Source organism: Ammospiza caudacuta, chromosome 13 (genome assembly GCF_027887145.1).
Source record: "Ammospiza caudacuta isolate bAmmCau1 chromosome 13, bAmmCau1.pri, whole genome shotgun sequence".
Classification (NCBI taxonomy): Eukaryota; Metazoa; Chordata; class Aves; order Passeriformes; family Passerellidae; genus Ammospiza; species Ammospiza caudacuta.
The window spans coordinates 14,991,937-15,014,070 of record NC_080605.1 but is presented as its reverse complement, the minus strand read 5'-3'; the positions used below and the strand labels follow the sequence as shown (position 1 = coordinate 15,014,070).

The window sequence follows — 22,134 nt, the reverse complement described above, 5'->3', positions numbered from 1 at the left end:
AGAGTTTAGGCATTACCTCCCTTTCCTGAGAACAAAGTGCTCTTGGCTTAGAAATCCAGCTGTGGTTTCAGGACTGCTGCTTCAAAACTCACCACAGTCTCTGAACAGAATAGATCAGCTTTTTCTGCAGAGCAGCCTAAAAGTGACCCATCTCTCTCCAGATCCCACATATTTAATGGCACAGAAGAGTCATCTGTTTACCTTCCCTGCTGGCAGTGGTGCTGCATGCCATTTAGCCCCACAGCACATGTTTACTGTGCTCTGAGACAGCAGGCTCACCTCTGAGCCAGACATGCCAGCGGGCACCCACACCCTTCCTGCCCCAGCCCCTGTCCTGCAGACAAGGGACTCGCGGGACACAGGGCACACACTAAATTCCATCCTCAGTCACAGCTGCCAGGCCGGCTCCCCTTCCCAGGTCTGCTTGGCAGAGTAAGCATTGTGGTGACAGACAGACAGACACCTCCTGCCATGGCTCCACACCACCAGCAACCCCCTACTTGTGTCCCTGCTCTGTGCCCAGCTCATGCCTGGGCAGCCAGCACCCATGAGACACCTGCCCAGCCTGCACCAAGAGAAATGAGTACATCCCTTGGATATACTTTGGATGGGTACATCCCTTGGAGGATGCCACTGAGCACCAGCCATTGCCAGACAAGGGCTGGGACACACTTCTGATCTGGAGACCCATCCCTTCTCTACTCAAAGCCAACTTAAATCCAGCTATGCCCTGCTAGGAGGCAGGGCTGGCAGCTCTAACCAGGGAAGCAAGGACCCCCTCTCCAACCACTGACTCCACAGTTTGCAGAGCCAGGACCAGCTCTCAGGTCCTACCTGGGGTGACAGTCAGGGACTAATCCAGGAGCTTTGATCCCCAGAACTGCTATTCCCCTGGGTGCACACTCTGCCAAGCTCCCATCCAGCCCCTCCAACCCTCCCAAACCCCACACTTACAGCCAGCTTTTGCAGAGCCTCTACCCAGCAGATCCCGACAGATCTTGCAAACCATTCTCCCATGGCAGAATGTCTCCAGAGAGAAGGAAAGCTCTCACCTGCCTACAGTTTGCTTCTCCAGAGCAGGCAGGGAGGCAGGCAAGCAGCTGAGTTAGCTCAGCACTCCCTGGGGCAGAGCAATAGCCCCAAGATGCAGCTCCAGGTCCCGTCAGTGCCCTATAGAGCTGCATGGGCGTTCCCTGGCACCAGCTGTCATGGTGCCTGTCACAGCGGGGCTGTGTTGCCCACTGAACTCAAGCAGTCCCACTGTGAGTCCTCCAGGTGCTTCTCAAAGTACCCTTAATCCAGCTGGTATTTCCAACAGGGGAATGACAACCTGCTCAGGTCTGACAGTTTCCCCAGGTACAGAAGAGATCTGCTTTGTCCCCCTCTAGCTTTGACCAGCTGGCAAAGGGGAAAGATCTCAGTCCTCCAGCAGCTCTGCAAGGCTTCAGACTGATGTTCAAGTCACTCTGCAGTGGGCAAAGAGCAGTTTGGGGTCAGGGTCTTCTCCCCAGGGGAGTCTAGAGCCAGCTCTGCTGACTGCAGATCCAGAGCACTGGGAAGGTTCCTCGTATGCCACTGGGAAGGGCTGGTTTGGCAGGGATAGGTGCAGTCTGCCACGGAACATCCACAGCTGGCAATTAGCGGAGTGAAACCTCAGGGAATGCCTACAGCAAGGATGCCAGGCTGGAACACAGAGCAGGTGGGACACAGGACACAGCGAGGAGGTGGCATGATGTGGATCATAGCTGCTGTGCCAGGGACCCTTTGTTCCCAGCTGGGCTGGAGGCAGAGGAAGCACCAGGAAGCAGCACATGACTGACATGCTGTGTTCCTGCTGGGGTGGGCACTCCCCTCCCTGGCACCAGGGCTGGAGAGCACCGGCAGGAAACCTGATTCAGTGCCATCAGCAGCAATAACAATGTGCCTCCTGAAGGAGAGGAGCAGCTTCCCCTTCAGACGGGCAGGACGGAGGGCTCCTGCCTCCTGTCAGCAATCTGTCCTCTCTGCCTCTCACTTGCTCTTCTTCCATCATGTTGCTGCTCTCTTCCTCCTCTTCTCTGCTCCCAATTCGAGACAGGGTAAGGTCAGCTTCAGAGCAGCCCCGGGAAGGTTCGAGGAGGCTGAGACCCCTCTGGGGCTCAAACAGGACTGTCAGACTGGGGCCATGAGCCTTCGGAGGAGCTTGGTGAGAGGAGGGACAAGTGGGCCAAGAGCTTCCTCCCCAACACAGAAACACTCAGGTCCAAGTCTGTGTTCTTTGCTGCTTTTTTTCCTTTATAGAACCATACAATGTTAAGAATTTGGAATGGACCTTAAAGATCATTCTGTCCCAAGGCCTCTTGCCATGAGCAGGGACACCTCCCACTAGACCAGACTGCTCAAGGCTTTATCCAACCTGGCTTTAAACACTTCCAGGGCTGGGACAACTCCAACCTCCCTAGGCAACACGTTCCAGTGTCTCACCACCCTCACAGTACAAGAAGGTTTTGGGGTTGGGTCATATTTTGCAGCGCCTGCCTGTGTTTGCTGCCGGGTGAGATGAAGGTGTCTGAGAGAGTGCGTGATTGAACTTGGACATCACACCCGCCATCAGGAGAGCGGGAGGAGCTGGGCAGCCGAGACTGGCACACCACAAGAGGCCTGAAACCGCCACTCGTATATTGTATTTTCCCTTAAGACTGCCCCGTCACGGAGTCCCCGGGGCCTTTGAGCCGCACCCGCCCCGCCGGGGGCTCCCTGAGGGGGCGCGGCGCCATCTTGGCGGGCGGGCCGGGGCGAGGCCTCGGCGCGGGGCGACACCTGCCGGCGGCGCGGGGCAGCGCGGCCCTCCCGCCGTGCCCGCGCTCCGCGCACCGAGCTCTGCGTCAGCCGAGCCCCGCGTACCGAGCGCGAAGCTCCGCATCAGCCGAGTTCCTCTTACTGAGCTCCGCGTACCGCGCTCCGCGTACTGCTACCGACCTCCGCGCACCGAACCTCGAGCTCCGCGCACAGCGCACCGAGCTCCACGTACCGAGCTCCGCGCACCGAGCTCCGCGTACCGAGCACCGAGCTCCGCGCACCGAGCTCGGTACTCAGCCAGCGCCGGCCCCTCGGTGCGGCACCCTTGCTGAGGGGAGATGCTCCCCTGCAGCCCCGATCCCCACCAGCTTGGGGGCGGTTTGGTTGCCTTTGGGCAAGCGACGCCCCACGTGGAGCTGTATTTATAGACAAATCTAAGCACAGCGAGGTAGCTGCCTGACTTTTTCCCCTCTTCATTGCACTCCTCAGTCTGTGATTTCCTGTTTGCCTTTAAAGCTATTTTTACTAAGGAAAAAAAAAATTAACAGTTTTATCTGTTCACTAGCAGAATAAAGCAAAGATTGGAGTGAACCTAGCAGGGATCATGGATTAACTCCCCAGCAGCAACCTGTCCCACCTGTTTGCTCCACAGCCCTTCCATCCCAGCACATGTGGCTGGTGCTCCTTCACTGGCTGGCTCCCATCAGCCAGCCCCATACACGTGGGAAAGCTTCACAGCTGTTTCTTTTTTATTTATTTCTGCGTACCTTTCTGAAGCTTTTGCCAGCTTTCTCCATAAATAGAAGAGGGTAGGGATGTCTACTGAAAATAGGTGTACCTACACCACCCATGTGGTAGAGAAGAGAATATCCTGGTCCTTGGGAGACTGGGATTTCTGGGAGAGCAGGAAGGACCCAGATGTCCAGGAGAAATCTAGAGGGGGTGACTCCTGCACAACTGATACTCCATGGTCCCAGCCATGCCTACAGAGGGGCTCTTAGGGCTCTCAGCCCACAGCTCATCCAGCTGTCTGTGAGAGCCTCAGAGACCGTAATCTGCCAGGGAGTCACACATGGTGAGGCCTCAGGTGGGTGCAGAGCCAGAAGCCAACTTCCCCCAGCCAGCAAAGGAGCTAAAAACAAGGCTTTAAGTGGCTCTCCAACAGCGTGGGTTTAGCTGGGCTTCAGGAGGCAATGCAGGGATTGCCTGCATTGCTGTGACAGAGGAAAGCACAGACACAGTACAGCTGCTGCAGAGTTTGGTCACTACCAGTACCCTGCAGCCTTTCCAGGCCCTTCTTCCTGGGCCACCCACAAGCTCAGGACAACCTGTGGTCTGATGTAGACCAGACCAACTGGGCTGGTGGTCACCTCCTAAAAGTGTCCTCAGCACCGTCCCTCCCTCTCCAGGTAACCCACCAACACATTCCATTTACCTTCAGGACAGCCTGGATGTGTGGCCACAATTGCCAGGAGAAGATGAGGTGAGAGGAGCCCAGGTGGCTTCTTCAGGGATCCTTGCCTTCCAAGGGTCTATGAGGAGCAGCTGTGCCTGGCTGCAGGGGAGATCACAGCTCTTGGATCTGGAGTACTCATAAAATCAAAGCCCACCACTGGCTTCCACTGTGGCTGCTCCGCAGAAATCCCCGGGAGTAGAAACCTCATTGCGCAGTCCTCAGGGATTCCTGCAGTTTTGTTTGCTCCTCCAGGGAGAAGCAAGTGTGAGCCCCGAAGGAAGGTGCGGATCACCCCGCCCAGCTCCTGCTGACCTGGGGATCGCTCTGCTCTTGCCTGTGCTCAGCCAGTCCGCACAGCGGGGCCGTGGGGAAAGGACCCTGCAGCCCGGCGGTGGCACAGCGCTGGGGACGGTGCCCGGCCCCGCGGGGACCCTGCGGGGTCGCTCAGGGCCGGCAGCCGGCGGGGACAGCCCGGGGAGCAGAGGGGCTGGCTCCTCTCGAGCCGGGGGGGCGCAGCGCGGAGCACGGAGGCTCTCCCATCCTGGCCGCTCTGCCCTGGAACGCAGCATGGAACCACTGCCCAGCGCGGGTCTGTTCCTCATTATCCGCCCCGGCTGATCCCGGCTCCGCCACCGCTCGCGGCACGGCCCCGCTCGCAGCCCGTCAGCCGAACAACTTCTGCACACCTGGAACAGAGCGAGGTCAGGGCTGGCATCCCCCTTCGGAGGTGATGCCAGAGGGAAAACGAATTGCTCCCTTCGCCAACAGGCCGAGGAGGCTTCCAGTGAAAGCAGGGATGGCTGCTTCAGGTGTGAAGAGCAGGAAGGCAAACACAGAATTCAGGGGAGATGTTCAGTTTGATTTCTGGTGGGATGGATACCTGGACAGATGGACACGAGGAGGCAGGAGGAGACTGACGTGTCTCCAAAATATTTGTACCAGATACAATCAGACTGAACACCTCTCCTCAGTTCTGCATTTGCCTTCCTGCTGTTCTCCATGCAAACGCGAGCATGGCCAAAGCCTCTGCCATGCTTTGTGTGAGAGGTGGGGAGCTGGCTCCTATTCACTCCCTTCCCCCTGCTCTGCCTGTATTGAGCAGTGTGAAAACCCCCCAAGAGGGTGTCAGAAGTGCTCCAGAAACAGAGCAGGATCAGCAACTACACATGTGAGTCAACAGCACCCTTGCTGCAGTGGAGAATACAAAACTGGCAGGTTCCAGAAAATTATTATTGCTTGGACTTGGTACCTGTGAGACACAACTGGGTGCTAGTTCCAATGTGGGCCCTCCCAAAAGAAAATATATATATATATATATATATATATATGAATCAGCTTTAAGAAGATGAGCCAGAGGGAAGCTCCCAACAAGGTGGCACACAGAAACCACAGCACAACTCTACCCAGAGAAGCACTTGGAAGAACAAGAGGTAACAGGGACCACTGGCCAAGGGGAAATAGTCACTGAGCATAAGGAGAAATTCATTGTGTGCAAGACTGGTGTAGCTGTGGTGTGGTTCTGGGACAGGGACAGTTGACACCTCCATCCTCAGGGACATTCCAAATCCAGGGGGACAGGGTCTAGCTTTGCTACCAGCCCTGCACGAAGCTGGGATTGGACCATGGGCTTCCCAAGCCCTTCCAGTCTAAAATTTACCTGATGCTCCAATGTGCATTGTGCAAAAGCGATGTGGTGATTTTAAGACTCACTTGTAAGATGGCCAACACCAATCCATTGCCCACAGCTCTTCCCCACAGCTGATGTCAGATCTGCCTTACATCCCCTGCTGACTTCACAAGTTTTGCTACCACAGAGGAACTGGAGGAGCTGAGTATTGGAGAAAGTAAATGTCTGTGGAAAAAATGTGTGGTTTAATGGCAGGCTCTTAACAGAAGCTTGGGTACAAAATGATAGGTCTGTGATAATCTGCCCTGAGATGGGGTTGCTTACAGTCACAGTTGGAGGGCTGGATGTTCTGGGTTAGAGTCTGACAAGCAGCTCCTGTGGCTGTGCCTTACTCTGTCCTGGAGAAGCAGAAGTTTGGGCACATGCATTCATGGTTTGGCCCACTCCTCATGTTTTTCCACTGAAGCACTTTAGTATTTTTAGGCTGAAAGAGATGACTCTCTGCTATGCTGGAAGGATCAGGGCAGTCCTGTGCAGGCAGGACACTCGAAGGTGAAATCCAGAGAGTGAAGTACAAGACTGAAAACCAGCCAGGAGCCACCATCCCTGCTCACAACAAGGGTGGGGTTGAGGGTGGGAAGAAGGGGCTACAAGGGGCTGGCTGTGGCATGGAGACCCTGCACACACATTAGCTCCTAGGCTCAGATGTCTGGATGAGAGAGCAGCAACCAGCCCCAGCATTTCCTGAAGATCAGATGTCAGCTTTCCCTCCTCTGAGGACCTGAAGGATGCAGATCCACCTCTTCCAGGAAACCACCTGGCCCACACAGCCTGCTGCACTGCCAAGGCAATTGTGGCTGCAGGCTGTGCTGGCACTGAGGTCCAGCATGCAGAGCACAGCTCAGCCAGCAGCATTGTTGGTGGGATTCAAGGCAGATGGGGAATGTCACAAGGACCAGGAGCTTCCACGGGGGCCAGTGCAAAGCTAACAGGGCTAGAAGTTACATTTGACCCTGCCAAAAAGGACCAGGGGTTGATGGAGGATGCCAGGTTCAATACAAGCCAAACATCTGCCTTGTGAATCAAGTAAACCACATTTACTTTCCTTCAGGAAAAGCAGAGATCAAGGGAAAGAGCAAAACCAGCACACACCAATGCAAGGAGGCTCCTGTGGCCAGAATGCCCCGAAACAGACCCCTTTAAAACATATTTTTGGCTAGGAGAGAGGACATGGGAAGACGTGGGCTCCCAGCATGTTGGTGGTTGTGCAGCCACAGCTCTGGGCAGGAGGACCTGGTCTCTTGCTGGCTGCTCCTCTGCACAGCCTGACAACGGCTGCAGGCATGCAGCGCTTTGGAAAGAATTTCACATTTTCCACAAACTTTATGGAAACCAGGAAATCCAGTCAGGCACATCAAGAGAGGGGGGCTGGGGCCTCGGGTGGAGAAGAATGGAGAGGCACAAGGACATGGTACCTGCAAAGGAGAACTGAACCAGGATGGGCAGAGGTTCCCAGACAGACCAGACCACGACATCTGCTCCAACTCCAGTTTATTGAACATTACAAAATACTCTGCATATATTTTCACATTATAACAATATCCTTGCAAATACTATATTAAGTATTGAGTCATTTGTGGTGCCCATGGCTACAGAAAACACTGACCCAACTAGAGATTTAGTATGGCCCAATATCAGAAATCAAAACTAGAATAAGTCATACCAGAAATGCAAAACTATATAAAAACCTTTTAAAAACCTCATGCTCATCTAGTGGAACAGGTACAGAGCTGAAGGGCCTCTGCCAAGCCCTGCTTACAGGGCTGGGAGTCCCACCAGCTCACCTGCTCCACACTGGACTCACCCACCCAGTGCACCCAAGTGTCCCCTTGGCACCTGCTGTCTCAGCACACCCACAGAGCTGGAAAAGGCAGCCTTTTATCTGCTTTGGAGCATTAACAGCCCAGTCCAAGTCCCATTTTTCCCAAAGAGGAGTGACTCCCAACCCTCCTGCTCTAACAGTGCCCAGCCATTGTGCTCTTTTGTGTGCTGAGCAGTTCTTGGGATGCAATTCTTGGCCCTTGGGGTCACACCAGCAATAAGTCATTGTGTGGGCCACCAGCTCCCATCACCCTCTGAGGAGGGAACAGGGGTGGCTGGGATGCAGCTGTTGGGGACAGACCTTTGAAGATGCACACTGGTCACACCCATCACCCCTGTTCCTGATGTACATTCATACCTGCTGCTCGCTCCACTCCTTGCACCATGACCAGTCCTCCCAGCTGATGCACCCCAGGCAACTGGGAGACTCAGACGTGGGCAGAAGGAACACCAAGGATGCTGTGCAGGGCAGCTGCCTCCCAGTGAAGCCAGAAAGCTGAGCACTGCAGCTGTTGGGAACACATCCAGGTGAGAGGTGCGAGGCTGGCACAGCAGGTTGGCTGCTGGAGGAGTCCCTGTGCGTACAGGTTTGTTGGCCCAGCTCCTGCTGGAGCCAAACCCCAGGAGCACTGCTCCCAGTCCTGAGAAAGCCATGGCTTTGCCTCTGTGGTGCCTCCAAAATCCAGGGAACATGGGGGGTCATGGCAAGGAGCCCATCTCTGAGCTCCATGCATGCTGTGAGGAACCAGCACTGTGGCCACCTTGCAGTCAGTGGCTCGGTCACTGGGTGTGGGTGGGCTCTTGTGCACCAGCACTGCTCCCAGCCCTTTTTCCACAGACCTCCTGCTCACAGCCAGGCTGGAGACCAGCTCACACTCTTACACCTGTGAGCAGCCACAGCCCATCTTCCAGCAGCCACCACTTCAGGGCAGCACAGCCATGACAGGATCAAGTCTGTTTGGATCCCAGCCCTGGGAGAAATATCTCTACCCTCCCAACTGCAGAGATGTGTAGGGACCAGAGAGGAGGAATGAGGTCTGGGATCTGTGCCTTCCTAGGTGGACAGGGGCTGGTACCTGCTGTCACAGCACAAAGACCAATTATTGACCAGGTTTGCATCAGCAGGTGCATGGGCAAAGCACACCCTGGAGAACAGCTCCAGGAGGAGTACTGGGCTCTCCTGCCACTCCTGGAGTTTATGGAGACACACACAAGCTTTGCAGTGCAAGACAGAGCAGTCACCAGGTCATAGCCTGTCTGCAGCTCTCAGCCCCTTCCCAACGCACAGGGTGCCTCAGAGGTGGCCTGCTCTGTTGAACATCAGCCACCTGGGCTCTGCAGAGGGTGGCACCCTGCCCTGCTCCTCTGTGGCCATCAAAGGCTGCAGCTCCTGCTGCTCGGGACCGTCCGGGCTGCTGTCACTCTGTGACCGGCCGCTCTTGGAGAGGTGGCTGGGGAACTGGAAGCAGGAGCTCTGCTCTGGCATTGCCTGGCTTGCAGACTGGGGCTGCTCCTCCAGCACAGGGCAGGCAAACCTCCTGTGCTGAGGTCCACTCTCGATGCCCGGGGGGGAGGCGATGCTCTCCAGGGAGGAGATGCTTTGGTTCCACGCCTTCTGCATATCCACTGGCACGATCTTGGTGGTCTCCGAGGAGACATAAACAGCCAGATCAGCCTGGTCTCCTTTCCACGGCAGCTCCTTCTCTGCCAGGGTTGGTGATGGAGGGATGATGCAGGGGCTGGGGCAGACATCCAGGCTGCCTGGAGATGCAGATGGAGGGACAGTGAGAGGGAGCTTGCACAGCTCTCAGTCTCTCCTTGGACCCTGCAAACATTGCAGAACCAACCACTACCAAATGGCCAGAGAGCCCTAGAATATCCTGAGTTGGAAAGGACCCACAAGGATTATGGGTTATAATCCTATGTCCTGTGCAGGACAACCCCAATAATCACACCATGTGCTGGCCTGGGGATGCAGGACACAGAGAGGCTCTGCCATGCCTCCAGAGGACAGTGATTCTCCCATTCATGCTCTGTGGACTTTGGTTTTGCCCAGGTCATGGCAGCTTTGTTCCACAGGCAGAGGAAGGATAAGCTACCCAATGTCAGCTGCCCTCTCATGGAGCACTGGTGCCTACCAGGAGTTGTCTTTCCCTGCAGGACCTCATCAGTGGCTCGAGCAACGAACACAATCCCCTCATCGTCCTCCTTCTCCGTCTCCGAGCTATCACTCTCCTCCTCCTCTGAGCTGACCATCACCAGGACAGGAGCTGCTGGCAGATGGAGGGGCTTGGTTTGGTGCTAGCACAACCCTGGTGCTGTCATCCCACCGAGCTGGCAGTGGGCAGGCACAACAGGTGCTCCCATCCCACACCACCAGGTCCCCTTGCCAGGACCTTCCATCCTCACCTGCCACTGGCCTTACCTGCATCCTGCCAGGGGACACTTCTGTGAGTCTTCCCATTGGCTGTCTCTTTGGTCAGAGAGATGTTCTTCTGTGAAAGAAGAGGAACTGGCTGGGACCTGCCCTGTGCAAAGCCCTAAACCCAAGAGGTGGTCCTGCAATCCAGCCAACACTGAGCATGCAGATTCCCACCCTGGCTACATGGCAGATGGCTTCTAGTCCTTAGGCTTTGCATCTTCATGACCCCACAAGGAACAGATCAGCTGCAATGGCTTCAAAAGCCTCCAGAAAAAAAGAAGATACCTAAGATTCAACTTGAGGTGCAGTTCCACACTTCTGAGCCTGGATCTGCACCAGCACTGAGGCTGCTTTATGCTGAGTGCTCTTCAAAACAAACCTGGGGCTCCTCCAGGGCTTTGCTCAGTGAAGAGCCACCCCACAGCACTGATGGTGTGCTGAGGACACATGGACACACAACACCTGCACGCTCACACGCAGCATTAACAAGACTGAGAAGAGATTTCCCCTCTGGCTCTGGAGCTGCTGATGCCCTGCAACACTTCACCCACACCCCAAAAGGACCTCTCTTGCTGCATCCCGGGGTGGCCAAATCCCAGAGCTAGGAAAAGAACAGGAGCTTGGGAAGGACTTGCCTTTTTCCTGCCTTTTTCCTTCAGCCTGGCCTTGCTCTTGGAGGAGCAGACATTGTGCTTTGTGGACTTGAAGGTCTCCAGCCGCCTCTTCATGTTCTGCCGGAAGATTTCTTTATCTTGGCGCTCTTGTTTATCTGGAGAGATGAAGTGACGGCTGTAGCTGGCCTTGTACTGGCCGAGGGAGAGGCAAAGAGACACAGGGTGAGCAGCTGGCCCCGCGGAGGAGCACGGTCCATCCCTGCTCCCCTCGGGGCCAGCCCCGCCGTGCCCGGAGTGCTCACCCGCCGCCGGGGCTTGTAGAGGCTCCCTCGCAGCACGTGGTGCATGGCAGCGTCCTCCTTGTCGCGGCGGCTCCGCACCGTGTCGATCACCTGCAGGTCCAGGCACGCCCCGCTCCCGCTCTCCCTCCTGCGGGACATGGGCATGGACGGGCTGGGCTCCGGGCCAGCCCTGGGGCAACCCATCCCAGGAGAGAGGGCGGCTGGGAGGTCACACGAGGTCCATCCAGGAGCTCAGAGGGATGGCTGTACTCACAGGAGGTTTGTGACTGATGACTCTGACATGGACGTGCGGCTGGGCATGGAGGGCAGCGCCAGCTTGGCAGCCGAGTGCACGTGGCCACCCTGGGACGTGGGAGGACAAGGCAGGCATCAGGACTGTCGCTCTGATTTTTAAAGATTTTCTAAGCCTCCTGATGTTTACATTTTTGTAGCAAACTTTCTCACACGCTTTCTGTAAATAACTTATTATTTTGCATTATTTTATGGAGGAGGAGAAATTTGATGGACTCTTGGCTTGCCCAGTGTCATTGGAGAGGTGGCACTGTCACCCTCCAATCCCCTGTCTCTTTTGGAAAGCTATAAACGTTGGAGTCAGAAAATAAACTTCCCTTTTCTTCACCTTGAGAAAAGGAGAAGAAACTTCCCTTTTCTTCACCATGAGCGGTGTGTGTGCTCATGTTGTTTCGTGTCCTATAGTGACACAGGACAGCAAGGACCCAGCTGGGATGGACAGGTCCTCACTGCCTGGCCAGAGGGTGCACATGAGGGGAGGAACATACACAAGGGGAACCTCTCCTGCCAGGGCCATCCTGCTGCCTGGACACCACTGCTGCCTTTACCTGATCTACAAAGCTGATGGCATCACGGATGTTCAGCTTGTAATAAACATCCCAGATCTCATCCCGCAGCCTGTAGGCAGATTTACGCATCAGGAGCTGGCTCAGGTATTTCTTGTCAAACTGCTCCCACCTGCCATAAGATGAAGACACAGGCAGTTCAGCTCCCATGGGGTACCAGGGATATCTACCCACACAAGGCTGAGTGTCCCAGGTACAGCAAAGAGAGGCTGGGCACACAGGACCTGGCTGTGCACAGGGACACACTGCCAGGGAGAGCAGGAGGGGAGGGGACATGGTGACCCTTCAGCCTGCCCAAGGGGAAGCCAGATACTGTTGGGTCTGTGAGGCAGTGGGAGTAGGACTGGGGCCACCCTGCTGGAGCACTTCCCCTGCAGGAAACAGGCTTTTTGCATCCTTTTCCTGTTGCTGTGCTGCAGATAAACACTGCCCAGGCAGGAACAGGGCTGTTCCCTCCTCAGTGCCCAGGGCAGTTCCATCCATGAGGAGGCAGAGGGCCATTGCCACCAACATGGACACCCCAAGTTCTGACCTTGGCTAGCAATGTCAGCTCCACAGCATCCCCAGCCTGACCTCTCTCTGGGATGCTTTTGTGATCCTGGTCTGTTGCATAACAGCATCCGAAGGTACCTATCCAGACTGATGGACACACATACAGGCTTCCTGGTCCTGCTGCCCTGTCCACAGCAAAGGTGTCCTCCTGTGAGAGCCCCAAGATGTCCCTGTGGCTGGCATGCATCTCCCATTCACTAACAGTCGGCAGAGGATCCTCAGGCACTCACTTGTCCCGCCAGTAGTGGTAGCCATGGTGCCCCACGATGTCCTCCACTGCTGCCAAGATGTGGTCAAAGGCCTTGAGTGAGGGGAAGAGGGTGAGTGGTGGCAAGGCTGTGGGTGCCCTGGGGATGCCAAGGTCATATATGGTCCTTGCCCAGCCCCACACGTGAGGGGAGCTGGGGAGCCTCTGGCACTGTCACTTACGTGCTCATGCAGCTCCTCGTTGAGCGTGGGTTTGTGGTGGTCACTACGCTTCACCTTCAGCCACGTCACCAGGGGTTTGATGGTGAGGCCCTAGAATGGCAGGAGAAGGCAAGGGGAAGACTGGGAGGGTGAGAGGGTGCATGGCTGGGGCATGGGGAGCAGAAGCAGCACAAAGTGACTGGGGACAGTCATGCATGCCCCTATCAACCCAACCCCTGTGCCATGGTGTGCATCCCCAGTCATCCTTCCCCTAGACTAATTTTCATCCTCCCTGTGGCTTCCCTTCCTAGGGCACTGAGCTGGGGCCCATCAGCAGCTTTGTAAAGAGAGCAGCCTGGACAGGCATGCACTCTTGGAGCTCCTGGAGCCAATCCCAGAACAAAATGCAGTGGGAAAAGAAGATGGGCCATGGCCCCACCATCACAACAGTCCCCATAGCAGTCCTGCCCACCTGCTGATGGATGGGGTGCCAGAAAGCACCGAGGACCAAATGTCACTTGAAAAAGATAATTTCCCAAAGCACATGCCCCCAGGCCAGTTCTGGGGCAAGAAAGCAGCACTGGAGGAGGGCACAGTGCCCATCCTCACCTGCACAATGACAGTGAAGAACACCACCACGATGGTCGTTGCCACAAAGTAGTCCTTGGCTTTCACCTTTTCCCTGTCCAGCAGGATGACCAGGGCGAAGGCCACGGCCCCACGGAGGCCACCATATGACATGACCACCTGGTCGATCCTGTCCAGGGGGATGAGGCGGAAGCGGTTGAGCACATACGTTTGGAGAACAACACCTGGGGAAGAAGGAGGAGGAGAGCCTGGAATGCTGGGAGAACCCTGCCTGCTCTAGCAGCACAGCACAAAATCCCAGCCAGCATCCATGGCTGGCCTTGTGCCCCAACCTTTCCTGGGCAAGATCCCTTTTTGGCATGAAAAGGGCTGTGTGCTACCAGCCATATACACAGCAGGATAGACTGACCCACGGCTCTGAAGAGCAGGATAAAGAACAGGGTGCCCAGCACCAGTGCTGTGTCCCACGTCCATTTGGAGGTGTCCACAGCCGAGATGCCCAGAAACATGAAGATGATCGTCTCTGAGCTGCTGGCCAGTGTCTTCATGGTGTACTTGACTGTGGTGCGGGATTTCTGGGAGATGTTGGCTTCCACGTACTTCTTGCAGCAGATCCCACAGAAGGTGACTCTGCAGAGGGGCAGGAGGAGATGGCATGGCCCTATGGCAGGAGGAGGAGTGGGTCTACTCACTGCCTCTTGCTGCTCAGCACGGCAGCCCCAATTCCTGGGCTCCCCTGGGCAGTACTCACGCCAGGATGGCGGAGAGCGAGACCATCTCGGCAGCCAGGTACGCCACGTAGGCCAGCAGGAAGACGAAGAGCGGCTCGATGATGCGCACGCGCTTGGTGAACCGCGTGATCAGGGCCAGCAGGAAGGCGAAGAGCAGCCCCACGGCTGTGCCCCCCAGGCTCACCAGGAAGAAGGAGGCTGGAGGGAAGTCTCATGTGAACCATAAGGAAGTGGGCCCAGCTCCTGTACCCCACAGCCGTGCCATGCTGTGCTGGCCAAGCGCCATACTCCCACCAAGGTTCCCCCTCCAAAGCATCCTATGGAGCACAAAGCCTTGGATGATCCCAAAGCACCCCCTGGAGCACCTCTGCTGTGGGGCAGGCTGATAGAGTTGGGGCTGATGTTGGGGCTGCTCAGCCTGGAGAAGACCTCAGAAGCCCTTCCAGTAGCTGAAGACTACTCCAAAAGAGCTGGAGAGGGACTTTTGACATGGGTATGGAATAACAAGACAAGGGGGAGTGGCTTCAAACTGACAGAGGGTAGGATTAGAATTGGGTATTAGGAAGAAATTCTTCCCTGTGAGGGTGGTGAGGCCCTGGCAGAGACTGGCTGTCCCATCCCTGGAAGGATCAAGGCCCATCAAGGCCAGGTTGGGGGGCAGCCTGGTCTACTGGAAGGTGTCCCTGCTCATGGCAGCGGGGGCTGGAACAAGATGGTCTTTAAGGTTCCTTCCAGCCCACACAGTTCTGCAGTTCTATGCTGATGGCCAGCATGTGACACATGGAGGTGACAGAGCTGTGATGCTCAGTGCCCACCCCACAGGACAACAGCTCCTGTGCTTGCCCCCTCCACTTCCACAACAGAGGAGGAGGTGGAGGGGCTGGTGTGGCCATTACTCACCTACCCCCTTCACGTAGTCTGCGGCGTGGATGTGTGCTGGGCCCAGCTCCACAAAAGAGTTGAAGACCTTGTACAGCACCTGCAGGCAAGGCAAATCCCTTGAGAACCACAGGGCATTGCCCAGCCTTGAGAGGGGCAGGAGGGTCCTGTGGAAGAGGCATTTTCCACCCCAAACCTGTCAGATAACAGCTCATTTCAGCAAAGCCTCCCAGGGCCAGGAGAGAGGAAAGGCCAAGAGAGCATGGCATGGGTCTGCCCCCAGCTCAGGGATGTCACCTCTGCCCATCCTGGGGAATTCCAGCACCTTGGGCATGTTGGGCTCAACATTAGAGTCCCCCAGGCTGCAACTCACCACGGTGACAGCATCATTCAGGAGAGACTCGCCAAACACAATGATGAAGAGGGTCTCATTAACATGGACCTCCTCAAAGACAGCCAGGACTGCCACAGGGTCCACAGCTGAAATCAGGCTGCCAAAGAGCAGGAAATCCATCAGCCCAGCTTCAACACCTGGATCTGTTAGGACAGAAGGACCAAGGTCAGGCAAACCAGCCACCCCAGAGCCCCTCTCACCAGATGGAAACAAGCCTGTCGCTCATCTGATCCCAGTGACTTGGCTGCAGCATCTCAACTGGGAGTGCAATGGGATGAGCCCAAAAGTGTTCCCAAACCTCCAGGAAGCCCCTGGAAAGTGGGACTTGGTGCCTTTTTGCTGCAACATGAGAGGAGCATGAGGGATGTCCCTGTTGTCACCCAGGTGCATCACTGCTCCTCCAGCAGGCAAAACCAAAGGAGGCTCAGCAGCCCCACACATCAAGGGGCTCCTCAGGGCTCAGGAGAGCTCAAAACACAGCCCAGGCCAGGCAGGGCCAGTGGCTCCAGCCAAGGACAGGGAACGTGGCAGTGAGCCAGCAACACTAGCCAAGGTCAGCAGACAAAAATAGCAAAGACATGAGTCAGCCCAGTGCCAAGCAGGGCCCGTCTGCCCTGCACGCTTGACCGTCCTGCCAGAGCACCATGCCCAGGGTGTCAGGACCCTGCTCGTGCTGCAATTCCTAGGAATCCACAGCAGGGAGAGGCAGTGGCCTATGAAACTGGGGTTGCTGTGCACTGCCAGCCTATTTTTTGGGGACGTGGTCCGAGCTGGGCAGCCCTGCAGACTCACCCATGAGCCCGGCGCGGTGCAGCCCCCAGAGCGCGGTGCCGGTGGCGAAGGAGTTCCAGAGCGTGCCCACCACAGCATAGGTGAGGATGGCACCAATGTTGTCAAAGAACAGCCGGCTGGGCATGAAGTACCCCGAGTCCAGGACGATGGGGGGCAGAAGGAAGAGGAAGAACATGTTGGGCTCCAGCTGGTACTCGGCTTTCTTTGCCACGGCCAACACGATGCCCCCCAGGCCCAGCCCCAGCAGGATGAGAAGGCAGCTCTCTGGGACAACTGATGTCACCTTCCTTGACAGGTGGAAAACTAGAAGAAAAAGAAGAGTGAGAGCATCAGCCAAATGGCACATGGACAGAGCATCCCAAATCCACAGGCTTCACAGAAGGGCTGAGTGATGCATGATGGATGGGAGGAGAAGAGGGGAGCACCTATGGAAAGGCTGCTTCATGGCCACATGTGCACAAAAGACCTTCCAGCTACCTCCCAGGTCAGGATTTCAGGTCCCTGACTCTTTAGGATTTCCCTCTCAGCCAACAAGCCAATCAGCCAGGCATTTCACTTTTCTTGGCTTCTGGTGTCTGCACTTAAAGGTTTAAAGCAGGCAGGAGCACGTTCACAGTGTCACGAGCACTGCTGGCTGCTGTTCAAGTGAAGAAATCCTGGAACACCGGGACATGTCACCCCACTCAGAGACAAGGATGCTCAGCCCTGGTGACAGGATGACCTTGTTTGCATCTGTCTGAGCAAGCAGCCAGAGCAGCATGCAAACCACTGCAGCACAAGCCATGCGTGAGCACAACCTCCCCCAGCACCAGCTAACCTACCTGCATGCAAAAGCACAGGCACTTGGGAGCTGCAGATTTAGAGATGCTTGGAATAATCACTTTATTCCACGCAAGGTTTGGGCCAAATCTTAAGCTGCCGTGGAACAGGATGTATTTTCTAAAGCAAACAGAGGATGCCCTGGTGTTCATCCAGCAGTAATGTGGCAGTGAGCCTGTGCTCAGGCACCAGCCAGCAAGGTGCCATGCCAGCCAGCACAGGGAATTCATTCCTCCAGGCACCCTTGGCCCCCATGTGTAATCCCAAATCAGTCCAGCTTCCAGGCAGGCAAACCCAGCCCTGGGGGTTTCTCCTTGCTAGCACAAGGTGCCCCTCTAAAAGGGCATTGCTTGGGGAAAGGCTCCTGAGGGTCACAGTCATTTTGTCTTCCTGTCACCAGGTTCTGCCATCAGTTGTGACATCCAGCCCAGCTCTGTTGCATGACTTGACCATCAGATGAAGAAATCTCCTGGTGAGTGGGTTCCTCTGGGCACTTTGAGAGCCACCTCTGTCCTTGTGCACCCAGCAGGTACAAGGGGCATCAGGGTAGGCTCTGAGCCATCACTTGGCTGCAAGCCCAGCCCTGCTGCCAACCCCAAAACCCAGTCCCTAAAGCCCTTTAGCTGGACTAAAGCTGCCCATTGCTTGTGCCAAGCTACCCCTCCAGAAGGAAAGTTGTGCTATGGTCATGCACCAACCCGGGTCACTCAGCTGCTTCCCTCCTTTGGAACCCCAATGGACAGACCATAAGGTCTGCCTAGCCCAGGGTGCTGTCTCCAGTGGCATAGACCTGGAGAGGAGCCCAGGAACAGGCAGTACTTCATCAGCAGGTTTCCATGTGTCTATGCCCTTGTCATTCTCCTCTGAACCTGTCCTGGTCCTGCTCTATCCTTCTGGGACAGGTCCCAGTGTCCTTGAGATGAGGACAGCCAGAGAGAACTGAGGCTGTGGCCTCCTCATGTTCTTCCTTTCTCCTTTCTCAGCACCTCTTAGGTGATTTACTTTCCTTCACCACAGCTGAGCTCTGAATTAGAGGAGATAATTGAATGACAAAGATGTGATTCACAACCAGAGACATCTTTGAACCCACCACCCAATGGGCAGGCTAAGGACCACTTTTCCTTTAGTTGAGGACCTCAAGAGGTTGCTGCTTGGCACAGCAAGCTCCATCCATGCCCCAGCACTGGCTCCCTGCCATGATACAGCAGGAGCACTGCTGCAGCCAGCAGGGGCAGAGCAGCGAGCACAGGGGCAGCGTGATCTGCAGCTCCACCTCAAGCACCTCAATAGGAAAGAGCAGCCAGGCCAAGGCTCTGCCACAGCACACCCCAGAGCCTGGGGCACCCCCTCAGCCCCAGCCACCTCTGCTCCCTGCTGTGGGCTGCAATACAGCCCTGGAGATGTGGTGACACGGACACCACAGCCCTCCAAGCAGACCCACAGCCTGAGGAAAACCTGGCTGGGCTTCATCCAGGCCAAATTCCTGCTAAATGACCACACAAGTGACTGCAGAGCCCTGCTCACCCCGCACAAGCTGCCGGCACCGTGGACGGATGGCGCTCGCTCAGCGCCTGCCGCAGGCTGTGAAGCTGCTTCCCACCCACGGGAACAAAGCTCTGAAGTTTTCAAGAAGGGAACGAGGCGTCCAGCCCCTTTCTGCATTCTCAGGAACATTGCCAAGATCCCTCTCTCTGCTTCGGCAACCCAGCTGCATTCCTCGTGCTGTGGAACTGTCCTGGCTGGCTGGGGCACCCAGGAGAGCGTGCAGGGATGCTGTGGGGACATGAGTCCTGGCTGCCACCCATCCTGGAAGTGTTCAAGGCCAGGTTGGATGGGGCTTTCAGCAACTTGGTCTAATGGAAGGTGTCTCTGCCCATGGAAGAGTAGATGGAAAAAGATAATCTCTAAAGTCCCTTCCAACTCAAGCTATTCTATGATTGATTTCACCAAGCCAGAAACTTGGTCAAATAAAGGAGAAGCATCAATGGGAAAGATCATGCTTGTCCAAAAATCTGCTGGCTGATGGGGAGAGCTGCCAGCCTCCCCAGGAAATGGCAGCACATGAGCTCCCATGTGTCACAGAGAGCAGCCAGTGGGGACAGACTGAACAAGCTCTAATTTTATACACACTAGTCAAGGATTTCAGCACTAAAGGTTCCCACAGCAACAGTAACTTAGCCACATGTGAATTAACTTCAGAGACATAATCCATACTCAGGCATACATAATGAAGTATTTGCCATTGAGACAACTCAGGGCCAAAACCTCCTCTGCTCCTCCAGAGCTTGAGAAATGGCAGAACACCTAAACCAGGACATGAGCAGCTGGGGGCAGAGATGATAGTGTGAGGAGAGATGGTTGCAATGGTGCTGAATAGAAAAACATCTCTCTGCTGGCAAACTCCTGCCTGTGGGGCAGCTATGTGTAAGGAGAATGTCTGGGGCAATGCTCATCACCTCTGTGTTCCCCATCCTGTGCTCTGACTGTGCATGGAAAAGGCAGCAAAGCCCGAATGATGCCTCGCTGTGCAGGAAGGCAACACCCAAGCCAGTTTTTCCCTGCCCCGGGTGTTTGCTGGCTTGGGTCACCCCAGCATCGTGACTGCCTCTGAGAACAGAGCCCACAGTGTCATTTCCCCATCACCCGGGCGTGGGGCCGCTTCCTCCCCTCCACCAGTCACAGGGCAGTGAGCTGGCAGCCCAGCGCCACAACCGCAGCGGATCCTCTGCACCAGCCTGCGCCCAGCGTGCACAGCTGGCACAACTGGCACTGCTCTCTCTGCTCCCCAAAATCCTCCACCCCCGGTTCATCTCCTCTGTGGACTCCTGTGCACCCTGAGGATGGCAGGTGCCATCTCTGGGGACACCCATGGCAGGGTGCTGCCCCAGGTCTGGGTGTCACTATTGGCTCCAGGCTCTGAGGATCCATTGGACCCACTGGGTACACTAAACCTGGCAGCTCAAAGCCATCAGGGCTGTGTCTCACAGACAGAGAAGGAGAGTGGCCATCAGCCTCAGGCCTGGAAGAAAGTGGGGATTTGGAAATGATCCCAACTCAGGCCCCCCTGCACCCACCCACACAAAATCAGGGCGGCTGAGGGGAGCACGTCAATGGAAACCTGCACAGGGAGCAGCTCTGGGGAGAGGTTGGAGAGAAGAACATAACAGTCAGGGAAAGGAATTTTCTCTCTGATCTTCTGCAGGTAGGAGGGAGGCACTCGGCAGCTGGAGGTGGCACAGCTACAGCAGAGTGCTGTATTTTTAAACTCATGATACCTTTCAATTCATTCCTCGCGAGGCTTTAGGTCTCTCTTGCAAGAAGGCAAGGAAGGAGAGGAACGGAAGATCCACAGTGATGCTGGGACAGGAAGAGGCCAGCTGGTGGTCACAGCTGTAGCTGTCTCCTGTGTAACGAGTGCTGCACATCCCTGGCTCATCAGAGATTCCCCTGCAAACTCTGAACCCACATTTCTTGATCCAGCTTGAAACTCAGAGGATGTCTGCACCCTCACCACAGGGTCTGTGCCCACAGTGGGGTCTCTAAGGAGAGAACCTGGCTCAAGGTCACGATCTCATCCCCAGGGCCCAGCACAGCAGGCAGGGGCACTGTGGAGGACCAGCCCTCTGGGTACCCCTGCCTGGCACCCACGCACGGGTGTCCCCTCCCCAGCACCCTGGATGCTGGTAGGGAGCCCAGCCCTTCACAGCTCACACAGATCCTCATTGTGCCTTCCCACACAGCCTTTCACAGCAGAGCCTCCCCCAGCTCCGTGGTTCTGTGCTGAGGAGCACAAGGGTCCGAGGCCAGCCCAATCCGGAGTGACCCACTGGAGGAGACTACAGGCACCTGCCATCCCCAGGCCCATGGGGCACATCCTGCCCGCACCGGCCCCACCGAGCCTTTCCCGGGGCTGTGCGGGAACAATGGCTTCCAGACATGCCAGCGGCAGGTGCCGTGCCAGCCCTTGGGAACACGGGACATCCTTTGGGGCTTCTCTTCTCATGAACCCTCCATCCTCTGTGCCCACCCATCTATCCATCCATCCCTCGCAGGAAAAAACAGCCCGGGCCCCCACCCTTTCCTTCGGGTGGTGCCTTAACCCCGCCGCCGCGCATCATCCCACGGCAGGGCACGGAGGATGTGGCGTGGTCCGCGACCTCCGCAATCCAGCTGGGAGCGGTGACCAGCCGGGTTTGTCCCCATGACCCGTGTCCCGGCGTGCGGTGACACCGCTGATCCCGGGGGCCCCCGCGCCCGCCGGGGATGCCGCATCCCCCCTGCCCGCCCGGGGGTGGCCACGTCTGCTCCCGGGGCACCGGAGCGGGTGGGGACGCGGGGACACGGGGACACTCACCGATCTTGGCCAGGCTGGCTACCAGGATCCAGGCGGCCACCAGGCAGGGCGCCTGCACCTCCCGCCACTGCCAGCGCAGCAGCTCGGCTCCCGCCGGGGCGGCGGGGCCGGGGGAGGCCGCCGGGGGCTGCATGGCCCCGCCGCTCCCGCCTCTCCCGCCGCTCCGCTCCGCTACGGCGCCGGTCCCGGCCCCCGCCCGCGTCACGCGCACGTGGGGATGCGCCGGGACGGCCCCCGGGCCCCACGCCACGGGCCCCGCCCCGCCCGGCACCGGCCCGCCCCGCACCTCGGCACCCCGGTACGGCCCCGGGCCTTAGCGCCCGCCCCGGAGCCCTGCACCCCCCTGCTCACCCCTTGCATCCCCCTCCCCTCCATCCCAGCTCATCTGCTCACTCCCGGAGCCCCCTGGGCCATGCGAGTCCCCTGTCCCCCTCTCAGTCCTCTCTGCAACTGTCCCGGTGCCACCTGCATGGCCCTGGTCCCCCGTGCCCCTGCTTTGTCTGAGTCTCCCCACCCCGGCTTAGTCCTCACGCACCCACCAAATTCCCCTCCCTCCTCCCAGCCGGCCCCTTCCCAGCTGAAACCATCCACCCCTGCCCCAGGTGCTGCCTGAGCACCAGCCTGGGAATACCCATGGGGGGCCCCCAAAATTTCTGTCTCCCCTTTCCCTCCTCAGCCCC

The 22,134-nt window shown here is 56.9% G+C and overlaps 1 protein-coding gene across 2 annotated transcripts; it reads right to left on the bottom strand.

Annotated features, from left to right (window-relative positions):
• Window positions 1–7,406: 7,406 nt before the first annotated feature.
• SLC9A5 (solute carrier family 9 member A5) lies at window positions 7,407–21,630 on the bottom strand. 2 transcript variants are annotated; one of them, XM_058813578.1, is made up of 16 exons: window positions 21,455–21,630; window positions 16,282–16,584; window positions 15,469–15,632; window positions 15,117–15,195; window positions 14,237–14,414; window positions 13,895–14,115; window positions 13,507–13,709; window positions 12,919–13,008; window positions 12,720–12,790; window positions 11,920–12,049; window positions 11,334–11,422; window positions 11,081–11,207; window positions 10,800–10,970; window positions 10,168–10,237; window positions 9,881–10,015; window positions 7,407–9,503 (listed from the first exon to the last, which is right to left on the bottom strand). In XM_058813578.1, the coding sequence occupies exons 1-16, from the start codon at window positions 21,585–21,587 to the stop codon at window positions 9,037–9,039; spliced, it is 2,631 nt and encodes an 876-aa protein (XP_058669561.1). In that variant the 5' UTR covers window positions 21,588–21,630; the 3' UTR covers window positions 7,407–9,036. The 2 variants fall into 2 exon arrangements, with proteins under 2 accessions (XP_058669561.1, XP_058669562.1); XM_058813579.1 differs by having other exon boundaries at window positions 9,881–10,012.
• Window positions 21,631–22,134: the final 504 nt, after the last annotated feature.

Excerpts from the sequence above, each read along its gene's own strand:
- SLC9A5 (XM_058813578.1), bottom strand. The coding sequence starts at position 21,587 with ATGCAGCCCCCGGCGGCCTCCCCCGGCCCCGCCGCCCCGGCGGGAGCC. Across the intron at positions 15,196-15,468 it reads TGAATGATGCTGTCACCGTG|GTGCTGTACAAGGTCTTCAA; the intron begins GTGAGTTGCAGC and ends CCTTGCCTGCAG. Across the intron at positions 10,016-10,167 it reads TGTCCCCTGGCAGGATGCAG|CAGCTCCTGTCCTGGTGATG; the intron begins GTAAGGCCAGTG and ends TCCATCTGCCAG.